This window comes from Dama dama, chromosome 9, assembly GCF_033118175.1.
Source record: "Dama dama isolate Ldn47 chromosome 9, ASM3311817v1, whole genome shotgun sequence".
Classification (NCBI taxonomy): domain Eukaryota; kingdom Metazoa; phylum Chordata; class Mammalia; order Artiodactyla; family Cervidae; genus Dama; species Dama dama.
Genome location: NC_083689.1, coordinates 94,019,229 through 94,037,405, shown reverse-complemented (window position 1 = coordinate 94,037,405; position 18,177 = coordinate 94,019,229). Strand labels below are relative to the sequence as shown.

General features: G+C 39.9%; 1 protein-coding gene and 1 long non-coding RNA gene across 5 annotated transcripts in view; one reads left to right on the top strand and one right to left on the bottom strand.

Annotated features, from left to right (window-relative positions):
- ARB2A (ARB2 cotranscriptional regulator A) overlaps window positions 1-17,228 on the top strand; it is a 391,787-nt gene extending 374,559 nt beyond the window's left edge. For all 4 annotated transcript variants that reach the window (XM_061152012.1, XM_061152013.1, XM_061152008.1 and 1 more), the window contains one exon: window positions 16,963-17,228. In XM_061152012.1, coding sequence (XP_061007995.1) covers window positions 16,963-17,105 — 143 coding nt within the window. In that variant the 3' untranslated portion in view covers window positions 17,106-17,228. The remainder of the gene's footprint in view (window positions 1-16,962) is intronic.
- LOC133062682 (uncharacterized) lies at window positions 260-17,051 on the bottom strand. The gene is made up of 4 exons (XR_009694229.1): window positions 16,985-17,051; window positions 5,624-5,683; window positions 4,420-4,528; window positions 260-1,547 (listed from the first exon to the last, which is right to left on the bottom strand). It is a non-coding gene; the product is annotated as an uncharacterized LOC133062682 (long non-coding RNA).
- Window positions 17,229-18,177: the final 949 nt, after the last annotated feature.

The window sequence follows — 18,177 nt, the reverse complement described above, 5'->3', positions numbered from 1 at the left end:
AGCTATGTCTCAGTTTCTTAAGAAACTCACTTTCTAATGAAATTCTTTTTACAGGAAGTGCTTTCTTCAGCTGTAATTTTAGTTTGTAAAAGATTCACTTTTCTAAATCAGGTATTTCCTCTCTGGTGATAAATCTTGAACTGCTATATTTTGGTCAAGTGCAATTCTGAAATAAAGTGTGAAATATCATCAGTGATAAAGCACATGTAATGTTCTGACTTACATGTAGAAAATGTAAGTTTAAAATTCAGGCAAAGATCATTCCCAAAATTTCAAAACATGTTCTCTAATAATTATGTTAGATTCTACATGTCAGTGTCTTAGGCTTGCATCATCCCAGATTCTCAGCATTTTCTCTATTTCACTTTTAAAGATAAGAAACAAGAGTTTTACAGTTCCCATATTTCACTGAGACCCATGCTATCCCTCATCTTTTTGGCTGTTCCTTTGTGTCAGGAAGAGTTGTGAGTTATATAAAATTGAAAATGTTGCTTTCTGTGTGAAAGTCTGCAAAAAGCTTATTGTGCTGTGTTGGGGGGAAAAAATGTTCTTCTTTTTAAAAATACTGGATCTGGAATGCCTACACAGAAACCTGATGTTTAGGAAATGACCTATTGATTGGCCATCTAAAGTTCATTTGTATTTGTGGCTTATGGAAAATTGGCATTTTTTGTCAGCTGAGAACAAACACTGATCTTTCCACACTCAAAACACATTCAAAGTGCTGTTTTAACAAAAATAATAATAATAATATGGATATAAAAAAGGAAAATGCAGATTTCTTAGAAGTATCATGCTAACCTACAACAGTAATAGTTTTTTCTGTATTCTATTAACTGTGTCCATATCAGGTCACTGTGGCATGGGTCATCATTTTATTTGGGGACACAACTACTGTGCAAAACTTCTGTATTTAATGCCCATCTTTAGAAACATAACCAGGAAATGTGGATCTTACAGCAGGTTTTTATCTGGCTTTAAAAGATGAACTTAATGAGGGAATGAAGGGAGAAAGAAAAGCCTACAAAAACTAAATAGAAAAATGCATTTAATATTTGTATTCTTTCTTGCCTGCAGTATACTGGTTACCGATCAGGAAGAAAAATGCTTTCCAGTTTGGGCAATTTTGTTGTTGTTGGACCATTCATGTGTTTCAATCTCATTCCTCTTTGATCAGTTCAGTTCAGTCGCTCAGTCGTGTTTGACTCTTTGTGACCCCATGGACTGCAGCAGCCAGGCCTCCCTGTCCATCACCAACTCCCGGAGTTTACTCAAACTCATGTCCATTGAGTCAGTGATGCCATCCAACCATCTCATCCTGTGTCGTCCCCTTCTCTTCCTGCCTTCAGTCTTTCCCAGCATCCGGTTCTTTTCCAATGAGTTGACTCTTCGCGTCAGGTAACCAAAGTATTGGAGTTTCAGCTTCGGCATCAGTCCTTCCAATGAATATTAGGACTGATCTCCTTTAGGATAGACTGGGTTGATCCCCTTGCAGTCCAAGGGACTCTCAAGAGTCTTATCCAATACCACAGTTCTAAAGTACTTGTCTGAAAAAAATAAATAAATAAAGTAGTTGTCTGAGTAATATAATAATACAATTGTCTTCAAAAAATATGATTCTCTAAAGAATATACAGATCATCCATTCCGTTAGATGTGTGTCATTTTATCTCTTGAGCACCTGACTGTCAGGTCACCTAAAAGTCATTACACTGATGTCCACTTGGCTTTACTTCCCCCAGGTTGCTCTTTAGTGGTGTGCCATAAGCCTGCATTAAGGATGCTGTAATTAAAAACAACTGTTCTGCACAACTGGTTTGCTTTTACCACCTCGAGGCAGTGAATTATCAACTCTGTTGCCCTCTTTGTATCTGTCAATAGAAAGCTCAGTCAAATTTTTGACCATCATCTGGCAATTACATATTAGTTTACATATTAGTCATCCTTATGTGTTCATCTTACCCTATCCCTGCCTCTCTGCTATTTCTCTACTGTTTTTCACTTATTTCTCTTTTGTCCTACTATAATGTATGTATGTCATCTTAAATGCTTTTTCAATGAAATATATGAATAAGTATTAAACAGATAAGCAGAAGTAACTACTATATTTTTACTTAATATAATATTATTAAAGTTTTCACTATACAGATTAAATCACTGTAGAGATACACAAAAGAAAAGAAAAGAAAAGCCCCATTTCTTATATTTTGTAAATATATTTTTTTCTAGTCAGTGGGTTATAGCATTCTTTATTAGAGATTCTTGAAGTACTTTTGTCTTGATGATACAGGTCTTGCTTTATTTTTTGTAGGAAAGTTTTTAATAACTCATGATTCTATTAATACATATACATTGTTGTGCCCCCAAACATTGAAATCTGACTAACTGAAGACATCTTATTGTCAGTAACCAACATCTTCATGTCTCACTGTACAGATTAATCTTCCACCTTAGTTAACCTTCTCAGTGGATTCACAAGCTTTCCCATCAGTGTGACTTTTTAAATTTTCTCTGTGGAAAAGAAATAAAATAATAGATGCCTTTCACGTTCAGTGATGCCCAAAGGATACAGTTGAGATTCTTTAGGTGGGTAATTCCCATCTATTGCCACTTTAACAAGATCTAAGTAATAATTGTAACAATGATTTTAAAATATTTGGGGGAAAAAAGAGACCTTTATGACCCTATAATTAACTTTAAAATGTTGCTTAGAACCAGGGTACAAAGCAAAGAAGTAGGAACAATATGTATTTGTCAAATTTTGTAACACATGTAAAATCTACTTTACATCCACTGCAATATCTCATACCCCAGGACGGCAACTGTTTACAAACCCAGAAGTAAATTTAATTCCAGAGAGGAAAATTTAATTTCTTGAGCAATAATGAAAGATTTCCCCCTGTAAGTCTTCTGGACAGTTGCAGAAAAGCCTATATAGACAGTCCAATTAGAATTTTGAAATGTCTTTTTAGGATAAAGTTTAGTACAGATGCAGTAAGGATTATAATTATAAATACTTTTCATAACCCTTCCTAATAATTATTTAGCTGTATCTGTTTCTATTCAGTTTTTATCATAACTCAGTCCTTAGTGGAACTTAAGGACTGATACTCTAAAATATTATCTGGTATTGAAGTAACCAGTCCTATCTAATACATGCCCACATCATTTTCTAAACTAGGAATAATAGGAATTTACTGTGTTTACATGACATATTTGAGAATATATATTTCATTTAAAATCAATGCATTTTTATCTTAATGGGAGATATTATTCTATATGTATTGACAGTGTTGTGTAAATAAGTTCAGGATCCTTTAAGGATTCTTCTCATGTAGAAGGCAGTTGCATTATGTGATTTTTTTTTTTTTTTTTTAAGAAAAGGACACTCAGAGAGAAAATGCCTTGGGGGAGAGAACTGAGAATAAAATTAAAGTAGTATCAGACAGGTGAGGGCAAATTCTAGACTTGACTTATATTGAAAAGACATCCCAGTGTTAGGAGCCCAGAAGCTGTATGTCATAAGTGACTGGGAACTTTCATGACCAGTAGTGAGCAACTAGATGCCATTACCTGACAAAACCTTTTCTTCCTTTTTTTCTTTTAAAGTGCATCATCACAAAATCAAAGTAGACAATGTAATAATTTTATGCCAGGTTTATATTATTCACAATAATTTGCTTTACGTGATATTTCACTTGTCTCTATTAGTTAATATTATGAGTACATTTGGAGGCTATTTTGCTTATAGTTCACAGTTTCCTTAAATTTACAACTAGAAGAAATGAAAGCTCTAAGAATTACAAAGAAAAAGCAGAAATTATTCAGATATGATTGTTCATGTAGAAAATTCAAAATCTACAGATAAATTTTTAGGATGACAAGGGTAGTTTAGGAAATTTTCTAGATACAAAATAATTATACAAAAATCAATTGTATTTTTATATACCAACAACAAGCAGTTAAAGATCTGTTTATGGTAGCATCAAAAACATGTCATACTAAAAAAAAATTCAATCGACACAGTAAACTTGTCTTTTCTCCCCAGATTGATAACAGAAGTTTAAAGTAATTCTTGTCAAAATTCCAGCAAGATTTTTTTGTAGATACAACCCTTTGAGGTTTCCAAGACCACCCTCACTTCTGATACCAACCACAAGTAGGCGTCACTAAGCCATCTTCAGGTTTCGTCTTGTGCCAGAAGCAGGCAGAGTGCTCACTGAAGGCTGTTATAAATCTAGTACAGTAAAAGGGTGTAGATTAAAATTAGCCAGGGAAAAGCACATAGGGCAGAGTCCAGGAAAGTTCCAAGGATGAATTTCCATTTGTCCTCTTCCAATCGAGTCTTGGCTAGGGCTATCTTTTCCCAGCAACAGTGTGTAAGAATACACATAGAATAGTGCAGACTGGGGAAACTCACTTGAACCATGGTGTCCAGAATTTTTATTGGGACTCAGCTCATATTGACATGGTTGACCACCTGCATTGCTGACTTTAATCTCCAGATACTCCAGAGGTACAGCTGAAACCTTTTGAGGCAAGGTCAAATAAATCATTACTGTACAGTAGATATACATGACTTTATTCTAAAATTTATATAAAAGGGCAAAGGAACTAGAATACTCCAAACAACTTTGAAGAAGAAGAATAAAGTGGGAAGAATCAGACTCTCTGATTTTAATACATCACTGGCAAAGATACAAAGAAAACTAGATCACTCACACGTTGCTGGAAGGACTGTAAAACTGTGTGGTAACTATGGAGAACAGTGAGGGGGTTTCTTGCAAAACAAAACATGCAAGTAATATACAGCACAGCAGTTTGTATTCTTGGGCATTTATCCCAGAGAAATGAAGATTATGTCACAGAAAAATTTATACATGACTATTTAGAGCAGCTTTATTTATGATAGCCAAAAAACTGAAAACAACCCAGATATCCTTTGAAATGGGAATGGTTAAACTGTGGTACATCCATATCATGGAACACTACTCAGCAATAAAAAGAAACAAACTATTGATTCATACAACAACCTAGCTAAATCTCCAGAGAATTAAGCTGAATCATAAAAGCCAGTCCCATGAGATTACGTACTGCATGATTCATTTATATAATATTCTTCAAATGACCAAATTCTAGAAATGAAGAACAGATTAGTGGTTGCCAGAGGTTAAGGAAAGGCTGGAAGGAAGGTGGATGTGGCTATAAAGTGAAACATGAGTGATCTCTGTGGTGATGGAAAGTTCTGTAGCTTAACTGTAGCGTGTTAATATCCTAGTTGTCACATTAAACCACGGTTCTATAAGGTGTTGCTGTAACAGGAATCATATACAGGACACAGGACCCATTTGTGTTATTTCTTAGAACTGCATATGAATCTATAATTATCTAAAATAAAAAGTGTAATTGTAAATGAATGAATCCAAAAACATGAAATGCAAATCCTCTATGGAGAAACTGATAAACCTTCATTAAGAGACATTAAAGATGATCTAAATAAATGGCAAGATGTATAACAGTCACCGATTGATTACAGGATTCAACACTGTAGATATATCTACAATGTGTATATAGGCTTAGTACAATTCCAAATCATTAAGTGACTGGGGCAATGGCTACTTTACCTCTTTCCTTCACCTCCTCTTCCTATTGGCTGCACCGCAGAGGTCTGTGCTTTTGAGAGCCTGACAAAACAATATAAAATGATGCTGGAGACACAAAGGTTCATCTGATTCACGTGTGTATTCAGAGTACCACTAGAACTTTGCTTTGTAAAGTCCCCAGTTTTCATTGCTGTGATCTTCCGTATGCTTCCATTTCCTTTCTCTTTTTTTCCCCCATTTCAAAATAAGAACCATCATCAAAATAGTGCAAAAACCACAGAAAACATCTATGGATTTATGTTTTATTATGTCTTAATAGCATTTAATCAGTATCAGGTTTCTGGTGAATTCTGTTCTGGAAAGGTTTTTATACAACACATATCTATTAAGCCTCAGCTGTGATTTCTGGAATAAAAAGTTTTGAGGCATTACCCTCAAAGGATTATTAGGAGATAAAACATTTTCATACATGAAATGGCTAGTTAAGCAAAGTAAGTATATGATAATATAGTATATGCTGCTGCTGCTGCTGCTAAGTCACTTCAGTCGTGTCCGACTCTGTGCGACCCCATAGACGGCAGCCCACCTACACAAAATACTGAAACATGAAGAAAGGAAGTGGTTGGTGTGGGGTAAGGTTAATCAAGGAAGTCTTATTAGAGGAAGTAAATATTGAACTGGATCTGAAAGTAATAAGACATATCTTCTGAAAATGTTTTATTACAATGCTTAATCAATTTATAAATATTAACTATATTTCAGCAAAGTGTCTGTATAGCCATGGCCTGTCACAGCTGCTCTGGACTTTAGATTTCTCACTTGTGAAATGGAGCTGTTAGATGAAATTTTATCTTGGGTTCTTCCCACGTCTTTACTATCTTATATTTGATACATTTCTATCTGCATCTAAATTTGAACCGAGTCCACTACATCTTGGGAATGCAAGCGCTTGAATGGTTAAAGTTTGACTCTGCAAATTCTCAGTTCTGACACTGTCCTAAACGTCGTCTGATGCTAGTAAGTTGTATGTACTAGAGAAGGACAGCATTTTAGCTAACTAGAACTACAAGATACTCTGCACTTAGCAGCTGGTTACTAATGGGCTCTGGGTCACCTGTACCTACCTCATCAGTTTGTCGGAGAGAGCAAGAAAAACACTCTATTCCTTCAGTTTTGGTTATAGAGTATCCAACCGCTATTACTGTTAGAGGATTTTATTTCTAGGCTCTAAAAGCTGGTATACACTTCAATATAGGGTACATTGATCCATCTTTGTTGAAGATGAGTAAAGTTTGACCCCTGCCTTCAAAAACTTCACAATGGTAATCAATCTCTTCTCTGACTGGACTTCAGAATCACAGATGTCCAGACCGTGAGATTTTGAAAAGGTTTAAAAATTGTCAGTTTACCTGGGCCTGGGAGAATGGGGGATACTTATAGAAAAACAGTTGATGGATTAAACCTAGAAAAGAAGGCTCAATCCAGGGAATGGAGGGCTTTAAACCACATGGAGGAATTTCTACTTAATTTGAAAGATTATGAAGAAAATTGGATATGTTTGAGCAGAGAAAGAGGTCTATGACACAAACGATACTTTAGAATTTTTCATCTGGTAGCAGGGTACAAGATAGAAGAGAAGAGGGTGAAAGCAATGAAGTTTAAGTTAGGAGGAAGTTTCTGGATGCTAAATAAGAGGTCATTAAATCCAGACTGGTAACAGGGGAATGGAAAGGGGAAAAAAGAGATTGTAAAAACTTTGCTGAGGTATAACTGTGAGGATTTGGTAACATTGGATCAGGAGTCAGCGAACAAGCAAACACAAAATCAAAGGTGACTAAGAGGCTGGGCTGGAGTCACTAGGAGAATACTGTGTCTGTTCATAGAAGTGACGAATTGGGAAAGCCTGCCTGGAGAGTAGGTCCACAGTCGCCTCTGGGCGGCCTGCAGAAATGGAAGACTGTGAGAGCACATCCCCAGCCTGGTACCTTCCCAGCACACACCCCAGCCCTGAGGGTCAAGAACCAGAGGCATCAGTGGAGAGCACAGTTGTTAGGAAAATGCTGTTTCTAATCCAGCTACTACTTTGAAGTATTTTATTAGGCTGCCTTTCAACTCTTGACTGCATATTACTGTTGCCTACTACTATAACTCGCTTTATGTGAGCCAGCAGTAGGTGTGTTTTATACTCTGAAGTGTGCGGAGGAAAATGATCTAGAGGTGGGAGGAGTTGATAAATGCAATCAGGGAGGGTTAAATCCATCATTTCAACTCCCCCATAATCCATTCAGTCTTTACCAAAAAAAAAAAAAAGTTACTCATTAAGTGCAAATTCTATTTCTCCTTTGATGAAACTCTACAGCTTGTACTTGGAATAAAATTAAATTAATTCCACTGTACTCAAAATAAAATCAAAACCTTGCACTGTGGCCTGAGAAGCCTCACATGGCTTGGAGGCTGCCCACCTCTCTGAATCGTCTTCCACCTTCCCCTCACCCTCCATGCTCCGGGCACTCACTCTTCAGTTCCTTGACTGTGACATGCTCGTCCCCGCTGTGACCCGCACCCCACCTCCCCCCACCCCCCACCCTTGTTCTCCCAGGACCCTGCCTACAGCATCCTCCCCAGACCTGCATCTGGCTCCCTCTTGCCATTCTGGTCTCGGGTCAGAAGTCTTTTCCACCAAGTTTAAATGGTCGACCACCTCTCCTCCTCTTTGCTCTCTTCACGTCCACCATTGTGGTTTTTTTTTTTTTTTTTTTTTTCCTTTTTCCACAGTGCTTCTGACTCTGAAATTATCAGGTTCCTTGGTATACCTGGTTATCACTTGTCATCCCCCACCAGCATATATGTTGCAAGAGCAGAGTCTTTGTATATCTTGCTCACCACCATATCCCCAGCCCAAAGAAACAGTGCCTGGCACACAGTGTGGATGCATGTATAAATTAATCACTCACAGGACCCATGGAAAAAACTTCCCACAGAATATATCCTCTAGAATAGAATCCACAGTTGAGTGAAGAGGACCACAGAAGACTCAGATATTTGAACTAGTAAATGATCTTCTTTTGCATAGAAATAAAGTATTTTGCAATCCATTCAGTCTCTCCCCACCCTCTCTCTCATTCCCTCTCTCCTTTCCTCTCCCTTACTTCCCTTCTCTTACTTTCTCTCCCTTTCTCCCTACCTCTCTGTTACTTACACAAACACACACACACACACACAGTCAGACTGGCAGCCGTAGGCCATGGGTAGCTAGCGAGGAATGCAGAGAAGCTGGAAGAAAAGGGAAGCCTGGCAAGGCATCTAGAAAGCTGCAGTAGCCCTCGGGAACAGAAGCGGACCCAGAAAGCTCTTCGCTGCTTGTGTTGGAAATATCAAAAACCTATGGAAACAGCTATTTCATGATTCTTTGCATTCCTTATTTAGAGCTCTGTGCTTGTACGATCCTCTGGTAAGTTCATTTCAGTTCAGTCGCTCAGTCGTGTCTGACTCTTTGCAACCCCATGGACTGCAGCACGCCAGGCCTCCCTGTCCATCACCAACTCCCGGAATCTACTCAAACTCATGTCCATTGAGTCGGTGATGCCATCCAACCATCTCATCCTCTGTCATCCCCTTATCCTCCTGCCATCAATCTTTCCCAGCATCAGGGTCTTTTCCAGTGAGTCAGTTCTTTGCATCAGGTGGCCAAAGTATTGGAGTTTCAGCTTCAGCATCAGTCCTTCCAGTGAATATTCAGGACTGATTTCCTTTAGGATGGACTGGTTGGATCTCCTTGTAGTCCAAAGGACTCTCAAGAGTCCTCTCCAACACCACAGTTCAAAAGCATCAAGTCTTCGGTGCCCAACTTTCTTTATGGTCCAACTCTCACATCCATATGTGACTACTGGAAAAACCATAGCTTTGACTTGATGGACCTTTGTTGGTAAAGTAATGTCTCTGCTTTTTAATTTGCTGTCTAGGTTGGTCATAGCTTTTCTTCCAAGGAGCAAGCGTCTTTTAATTTCATGGCTGCAGTCACCATCTGCAGTGATTTTGGAGTCCAAGAAAATAAAGTCTCTCATAGTTTCCATTGTTTCCCCATCTATTTGCCATGAAGTGATGGGTCTGGATGCCATGATCTTAGTTTTCTGAATGTTGAGATTTAAGCCAGCTTTTTCACTCTCCTCTTTCACTGTCATCAAGAGGCTCTTTTGTTTGTTTTCACTTTCTGCCATAAGGGTGGTGTCATCTGCATATTTGAGGTTATTGATATTTCTCCCTGCAATCTTGATTCCAGCTTGTGCTTCATCCAGCCTGGCATTTCGCATGATGTATTCTGCATATACGTTAAATAAACAGGGTATAGAGCCTTGATGTACTCCTTTCCTGATCTAGAACCAGTCTGTTGTTCCTTGTCTGATTCTAACTGTTGCTTCTTGATCTGCATACAGATTTCTCAGGAGGCGGGTTAGGTGGTCGTGTATTCCCATCTCTTTCAGAATTTTCCACAGTTTGTTGTCATCTACACAACAGATCACAGATCTGGTAAAACTACCTCTGAAAATGACAAGGGGAACCTAGAAGAAGAGAACTTTTGCCCAGACCTGGGCTCAGATTTTACAGGGAAACTGTATTCCCGGAGGCCAGGCCTTGTGACAGCACTATGAGTAGTACACGAGACAAGAATGCAAACCAAAGCGCGGGCTTCCGCGCCACCTCTCCGGGTTTGATGAGCAATTAAAGCAACTAAAATGTGTCCATTTTCTATTGTTTAGGGGAGGTGTGCTAGAGAGGTCTGCCCGGTTTGGTGTTGGAGACCCAGAGCCATTGCAGGCTCTCTACTCTGCCTGAGAAGAAGTTTGCTTCCCAGAGTTGTCTCCTTGAGTCTTAAGCTGCCCAGTGCCCAAACCACCACCCACTCCCCTTCCATAGATGAGAGATACAGAAAAGATGCTGGAGGAAAGGACAGGCTTTCCCAGAAGCTGCAGATGACCCAGAAGTTTCTGCCACTGATTTTTTGGCCCTTGTTTCAGCCTGTTTTCTCTGGTCAAGCTTGATGACTTGCCTTTAGGGTCTCAACACAGTCTCAGCCTTAGTGGGTTTGCAGCGTTGTTAGCAATCAAAGCAGACTTGGCCTGTGTCTTCTTACACAAGTAATTTAACCAGGCCACGTGACATGTTTAGTGAGCTGCTCTTGGCATTTTCCTCACACAGTCTCAGTGAACACCCCACTTTGTTTACCCCCACCCCCACGAGACTGAGTCTCACACTTGTGCCTTCTAACTTGCAGAGTCACCATTAGGAGCCCTTCTGTGTTCAAATAGTGGTAGATTTATTCTTTTAAATGATGTTCTCCTTGGAAGCTCTGGAATTCATTTTGCAATGAATTTTAGTAGTAATATATGTTTTCTTTCTTTTAAGAAGGCACAGTATTTTTCCATGCTCTAGTATTTCTCTAATTCTTTATAGCTTTCTAAAAATAACCACTAGTGAGCTCATAAATTCATTAGTTAATCCCACTGGGACTCAATAATGCATATTACAGACCTCCTGATTTTTATATATTAGATTTTCTCAAGAATTCCCTTACCTGTTATTATCAACATAGCTATATTGACAGGGTCTTCATTACTTCCTAATTGCTCATATTTCTTTTTCTTGTTAAAGATCAATTTTTAAAATCAAGCCTTGTCAGTTTGAAAGTATCACAGATATGTTATCCTGTTAATGTGTTTCATATCTTTCTAGGTTTTTTGCCTTTCCCCCTTTATTGTAAGAAGCATATAAAATTTATTTATTATCTTTTTCTTTAAAAACAAATTCTTTTGCAGGGGAGGGGGATGTCAGGGAGAGGGCAGGGAAACAGTAGTTTTGCCTTCTGAAATAAAGATATTAAAAATGATATTTTATATTCAAAGGTGACTTTGTACACAGTGATATTCCCTATTCTAAACCAGACCCTAAAATGTAAATTATACATAAATTGTTGAAATTATTCTATGACCTTTTGGTTTCAGACCCTGTAAAATAAGGTGACTAACCATAAATAGAATAGTGAATGGCTGGCCAAGAAATTCTTCTAAATAATCTTTTCAGTGAGACCTTACTTATACTGTCCATCATATTATAGTAGTAAACCTCACCTCTGGAAAATCTGGTTGTGTGTGTGTGTGTGTGCATGCACATGTGTGCATATGTGTGATGTCACTTGAAGACTGATTATTTGCTTTCCCAGAGAATTCTTCACTTTATTAAAAGATTCACTGAAGAAGTAGATAACCTATTTCTTCCTTTAAAAACATTCTATTTACAGAAATTATATTTACATATAACTTTTTAAGACATCTACTGCATAAAATGAGGTACAGCTTCAGAGTAGACTACATCTACCAAAGTAAACATCATGATTTTGGTTGCTAACTCAGTAGCATATTTTGGCATAGTTTTTGCCAAAAAAAAAAAAATCTCAGCACTAAGATCAAGTGAAGAGGAGTATGGACAAGGCAGATTTGCAAGAAACACTTGAATTAAAGTCATCATAGGAAGAAGTAAGGGGCATAGACAAAGCAAGAGACAGCAATGTTTTCTTCTCTCATGCTATTCTTTGAGCATTCCACTGTCAGTGCTATTTCCAGCCGTTTCTTGTTTAATTTCTAAATGCTGATCCATAAATGTAGCCTCCTTCTTTCTCAGTTCCATTACAAGACACTGAAATGTGTCATGTGTGTGTAATGTGTTTCTGTGCGTAAAAGACACAGATAGTCTTTTGGGAAAACATGACACATTTTAGCAATTTGATCTTCCTCATATGACTTATAGTCTCATCCTTTATGCTTAAAGTTTCTAACCTTTTTGACCATTTGTGCTATCTCTACCTCCTTGAAATTTGCTATAGTTCATTTTTTAAACAGTTGAGAGATAAAGAATATTCAGTGTAGTATTTTAATTGGAAGATCTCCTGTCTACTACCTTTTGGTTATTTCACAATGAATAACATCATTAACAAACAGTATTTGTGGAAGAAACATTATGTAAGAGAAGTAAAAGGCATTTTCTACCCTGTGCAAGGATAAAACAGCTAGCTGTAAGTAGGGTTCAGGTTATAGTGAAATTAATCTCTAATGTAATGAAAAAGAATTAACTTCACTTTTATTTAAGCTGACCCTTGATCATCTAAAAACATACTATTTTAACAAATAATACATCGTGCTTTTAACTCTCCTTAAATAAATTCTAGAGATAACATAATTCACCTACTTACAAGATTGCTAAATTATTGTATTGCCCTAGTTAACATATGAAGGAAAAAATAACCCATAATAAGAATAATATGCATATCAGTATTTAAAGTGCTCAAGAACACCTGCATGGGTCCTCTGCGTCGGATCGCCAGGAATTCTACATCTACAAATACAGGCCAATTGCAGGTGTGCTTATCAGTGGCTCAAGAACTGTGAGCAGTGAGGCCAGTGATGAGATATTTCTCATATAGTAATCCATTCTTGGTAATATTCTGAACAACACAAACCACAAAATTCCTTCAATTTACATGGCACCTGACTCCTGGAAGATTCTGTTATATTAAAAGATCATGCCGGAATACTTTGTTAAACAAATGTAAATTCTAAGCCCATAATCATAAACAAGTTTTTCAACACATGAATAGCCAGTGAAACATTTGAAAACCATGTACAGTGCAGAACAATTCTTCATGCTGTAACACCGTGCAAACTGAAGGATGTCCACCTCCCCAGCTTTCTCCCAATAAATGCCAACAGCTCCTCCCAATTGTCTTGACCTCCAAAAAATTTTCCTATAAATTTCCAAAATGCCCCAGCGGCCACTACCATGTCCATTAAGAACCACTGACTATGACTGAGCAACGGCACTTTTTTGTAATAAAGAACTGAGATCCTGCACATTTTGATACTGAATTGATTGTGTGGCCTAGGAAACTGAATTTGCCCCAAAGGTGAGTCACCCAGTAGGAGAAAGCCTGCCAGCCTAAAAGGATACAAAAATCAACCTGGGAAACCCTCTATCTCCTCATTGTGGGAACAACCTAGATTAGGAAAATGGGAGTTTGAAAAGTAGAAAGACGTTCACATTCCCTAAAAAGAGTTTTTGCTAAAGGTAAAGTTGTGGTAGAGGAAAGACCAGGCCTGACTATAAAACCATGTTTATCTCCTTCAAGTAACAGTTAGTGCTGACTGGACTAGTTTCCAAGTCACCTACGTATCACTGCAGCTTATTAATAAATGGCTGCTTTTTTAGTTAGCCTAAACTTCCACCCTTTCTTTCCTCTTATAAATAGATGATATAATGGCCTTGTGTTCCCATCCTCACAGAAGAAGTTCCCTTAAAGTGGTATATTTTTTAATTACTAGAAAGCTGCTGTCCAAAGTTTCCATGCTATGGGTGGATATTCATACTAATTTGTGAATATTTTGATTGAACTTTGGCCTTGAATTCTCAAAAATGGTCTCCAAACATGTTCTTGAAATGTGTATACACAGCCCCAGATGGACATGCAACTACCTAATTTCCAAATGTTATTTTTAAATTATTAAAAATCTACTTTCAGCAATTTAGAAAAAAAAAGCCATTTTTCTTTTTTTTTAAAGAAAGCCATTTTTATAGAAGATGTTTATGTTACCACTCCTTAGTTTAGGGAGAATTCTCCCTCCCCCACCTCATTCTCCATAATTCAGTTTCTAACCCACCTTGCTTATTACTTTACTTCTAGCAATTTCCCTTCCTCTGACAGAGCACACATTCTCATTATTTATTCTCTTAAATTGCAAGGGTAAATACTGAGAGCTAGTGCAGGTCCTCAGTTATCTCAGGGACTTTGGTCTTTTCAGCCCAAGACTAATCAAGCAGAGAGTCATCATAAGCTAAAACTAAAAAGCCTTTGTAGTGACTTTATCACCAGGGAAATTTGTTCATCCTTCAGAAGGACTGTCACCAGGAAAGAAAAAAAATAAAGGAGTTAAAATTGCTTCAGACCATTGACTCCTTAGGTCCCTCTAGATTCATACATTGAATTGGTTTTCAAGGGGTGGGAGGAATTATGAGAGGAGTTCCCTAAGAAAGCTTACAAATTCATCATAGCCTTGGTAACACTAGTAAGTCTAAGTGTGATCACTACGGAGGAAATGCCAAATGAGCCTGGAAGCATGGGAAATGAGAAGGAAAAGAGACAATTAACACCTTTATTTTTCCTATTGTGTTTGGGAATGGGTGTTTCCATGTAGTATGCATCTGAGAATAGTCAATACAATTGACTTAAAAATGTTTTTTCATTATAAGTGCTACTAGTAATTATTATTGAAATGAACCTAGACTTACAAGACTATAGAAACAGGATTGGTCATTTCATAAACCAGTCTAGAAACTGGGCCCCCTTCTAAACATAGCCACGAAATATTATTTAAAGGAGGTATGTCTGAGCTTATCTAGAACTGCTCACAAACTTCTTTTGTATTTGGAGAATACAGATGACTCCAAATTCAAAGGAAGTCTTTTTAAGACTGTTAGCTGAATAAATCAGTGAAAGTTATATACTGACAATAAATATGGGGACGTTAAATATATTCTAAAGAACCTGAAATTTTACACACTTATTGATGCAGGCATGCATATATATATATATATATATATATATATATATTTTTTTTTTTTTTTTCCCAAGAATTCTACTAAGACATCAAAATCCAGTCAGGCACTTTAGGATTTGCCAGGATCAACCTACACTCATCTTCTTTCTCCCCCTGACTAACATTGAATTTTGCCCAAAATGAGTAAGCCAATGGAAAGATGACCTCATTTTTCAGTCTGAACACAGCAGTGTTGGGGGATATTTCTCAAGGATATGACTTCAGTACTAGGTCTTAGTTCCAAATGCAGGTTCATTAGGCCAATCTGCAGAGGACAGGAGGGTAGAGAGCATCCTTCTGAGGACACCTATTAAAAGAGGGGTTCTCTAGTAAGCCCAGCTCCCACAGCTAAGTCACAGGCACAGAATATAGCTTTCTGCTCTCTGGTCGAGGCAGCCATAGCATCCTTATTGTTGTAACTCCCAGATTGTGATACTGTCACAAAACTGTTGCTAGGCAACAAATGTGGTTACCAGGACTCAGCGAATAGCTGAAGGGGAAAGCAAAGTGTTGCACCATTGTAGAGTAACCATAGCAATGACCTACTATTACAGACTAAAGAATTATCATTAACAATGTTAAAGTATCAGACAGAGGCCCCGAATCCAGAGACTTCCAGGCAGTGTCCCTCTGCATAATTGAGTGATCTAGGAAGAGATTTCAACCGTTTCAAAGCTATTCACTCATTATTTCTAGGGGGACAGTCTTTGTTGCTGTCATTTTTTTTTTTTTAATTTAAAAAGCGTTCCATTTATAAAGCTATTAGTAAAATGATGTGAGCTATCCCAAGGAGTCAAAAACAGATTAACGGCCTCATCTCTTCTTCTGTCTTCATCAATGTTACTATTTTTTGGCCTGTCTCAAACTGAAGATTTTATTTAAAAAAAAAAATTACATTAGCATGAAATTGAAGCCCACGGAAAAGAAGCTGTAGTAAAATAAAAGAGCTCCATAAACTGACCACTTAACCTTCATTTGGTGAGTTGCATTCCTCCTGACAACACAGGGGGGGGCCTAGAGGCTGTTTTACTAGTGACTGCCTTGAAACACTGGGGGGTTTTGTTTAGCTTCTGTAAAACTCTCCCCTAAGATCTGTTTAAAAAATAACAGCAACAAAAAAAAAACACGTAGGCTGCTGGGACACTAAACGTGTTTCCTTCTCTCGGGAAGCTAAGAACCGTGAGTGCTCCGCGGTGGGTGCGGCAGCGGCCGGGACGCCGAGCCGCGCCGGGGAGACCAATCCCCGCGCGCGCCGGGCCTGGGGGCGGTGGGTGGTTTTCCCCGGAGGGAGAGGGAGTGGCCCTTCCCCGCCCCGCGCCTCCATTGGCCCGCAGGGGGCTGAGGCCGCGCCTCGGGCGCCCGCTGGGAGACCAACGGGCCGCGGCCGCGCATCAGTGGGGGGCGGGGGGCGTGCTGGGGGGCTCCGGCCCGAGACGGCGGAGTCTCGGGGTCGCGGGCCCGGGCGGGCGTCGCCGCGGAGTCGGCCTGCGAGCCCCCGGGGCGGGGGGGACCCACGTGAGCCCTCAGGTACAGGGTGGTCCCCAAGGGTCGCAGGTCGCGGAGGGGCGGGGGGTGGTGCTGGGGGGGTCGGGGGGGCCGCAGGCTCCGGGACCGAAGACCGGCGGCCCCGTGTCCCCCCCGCCCTTCCTCCCGCGCCGGCAGCGCGCGAGGCCACCGCGTAACCCCCCCACCCCTTCCCCTGTCTGTGCGTTTTTTCAGGCACCGACCGCCACGAGCTCACTTCCTGGAAGAGCTTCCCGTCTATTTTCAAATTCTTCACCGAAGCCTCCGAGGCCAAGAACAGCTCCCCCAAGCCGGCTCTGACGCGGCGCTCGCACCGAATAAAGCACGAAGAGCTGTAAGAGGAGAGCGAGAGCGAGGACGCGGAGGGGGGCGGGGGGGGCGAGGAAGCGCCCCCGGAGCCGGCGTCCGCCCGCCTCACCCCTCCACACACACACACACACCCACACACACACACACCCCGCCGGGCCCGGCGAGCCGGCTCCCAGCCCCTCATTAGATTGTTTTCCCCCTCGGGCCACAGGGCCGTGATATATATATATATATAGACACATCTAAACGGCGTTCGGCATTATTTCTAGATGAGTGCAACTGTCAAAGCAATCCGGGTCCACCGGTCGCGCCGGCGCTTCCTGCGGGCCGAGCCCGCGGCTCCGCGCCGCCCGTCAGCCCGCCGACTGAGGCTGACGGCGCCCTGCCCGGCGCGGCCGGCGCGCCTCCGACGATCCCGACGGAGCCCGCGCGGGCGCTGCGGGGCGAGCGGCGTCCGCGCGGTCCTACCGCCCGTCTCCGCACCGCTCCCGCGCCACCCCCACCCCCCCAACACTTTACCCAGAATCGTGTCCATTTTTTCCTCTCTCCGAACCCAAGCAAACTTTTTATTCTAGACTTAAAACTCCCATTTTCAATAGAATCTTTTTGTTCCCTCTCTCTGAAACCAAGCAAACTTTATTCTAGACTTAAAAACTCCCATTTTAAATAGAATTTTCCCTAAGGACGTCTTACGTCTTTTTTTTTTTTTTTCTTTAAAGAAGTTATACCATTCCTCATCCAAAACCAAACTCAAACCCCCCAAAGCCAAGTTCAAATTCAGAGCATGTATGCGGTGATGTACTGTGTAGTTTGGGGAGGGTAACTTGTGCGCTCCCTAACAATCTTATTTTTGAAACCAGAAGTGCACACACACACCAAAAAAAAAAGAACTTGGATAAAGTACCGAATCCACGTTATGGTGGAAGATCCTTGCCAGTTGAATATGAGACTTTATACAGGTCTCTAATTGCAGAAGAGAGTGTTTAAACCAATGCATAACGATGAGCAAATCGTTAAGTATATGGGTGAAAGGTTTCATTTTCAGTGAAATTTCCAACTTCATCATTAGAATTTACTTTCTAAAATACACAATGTGTATTG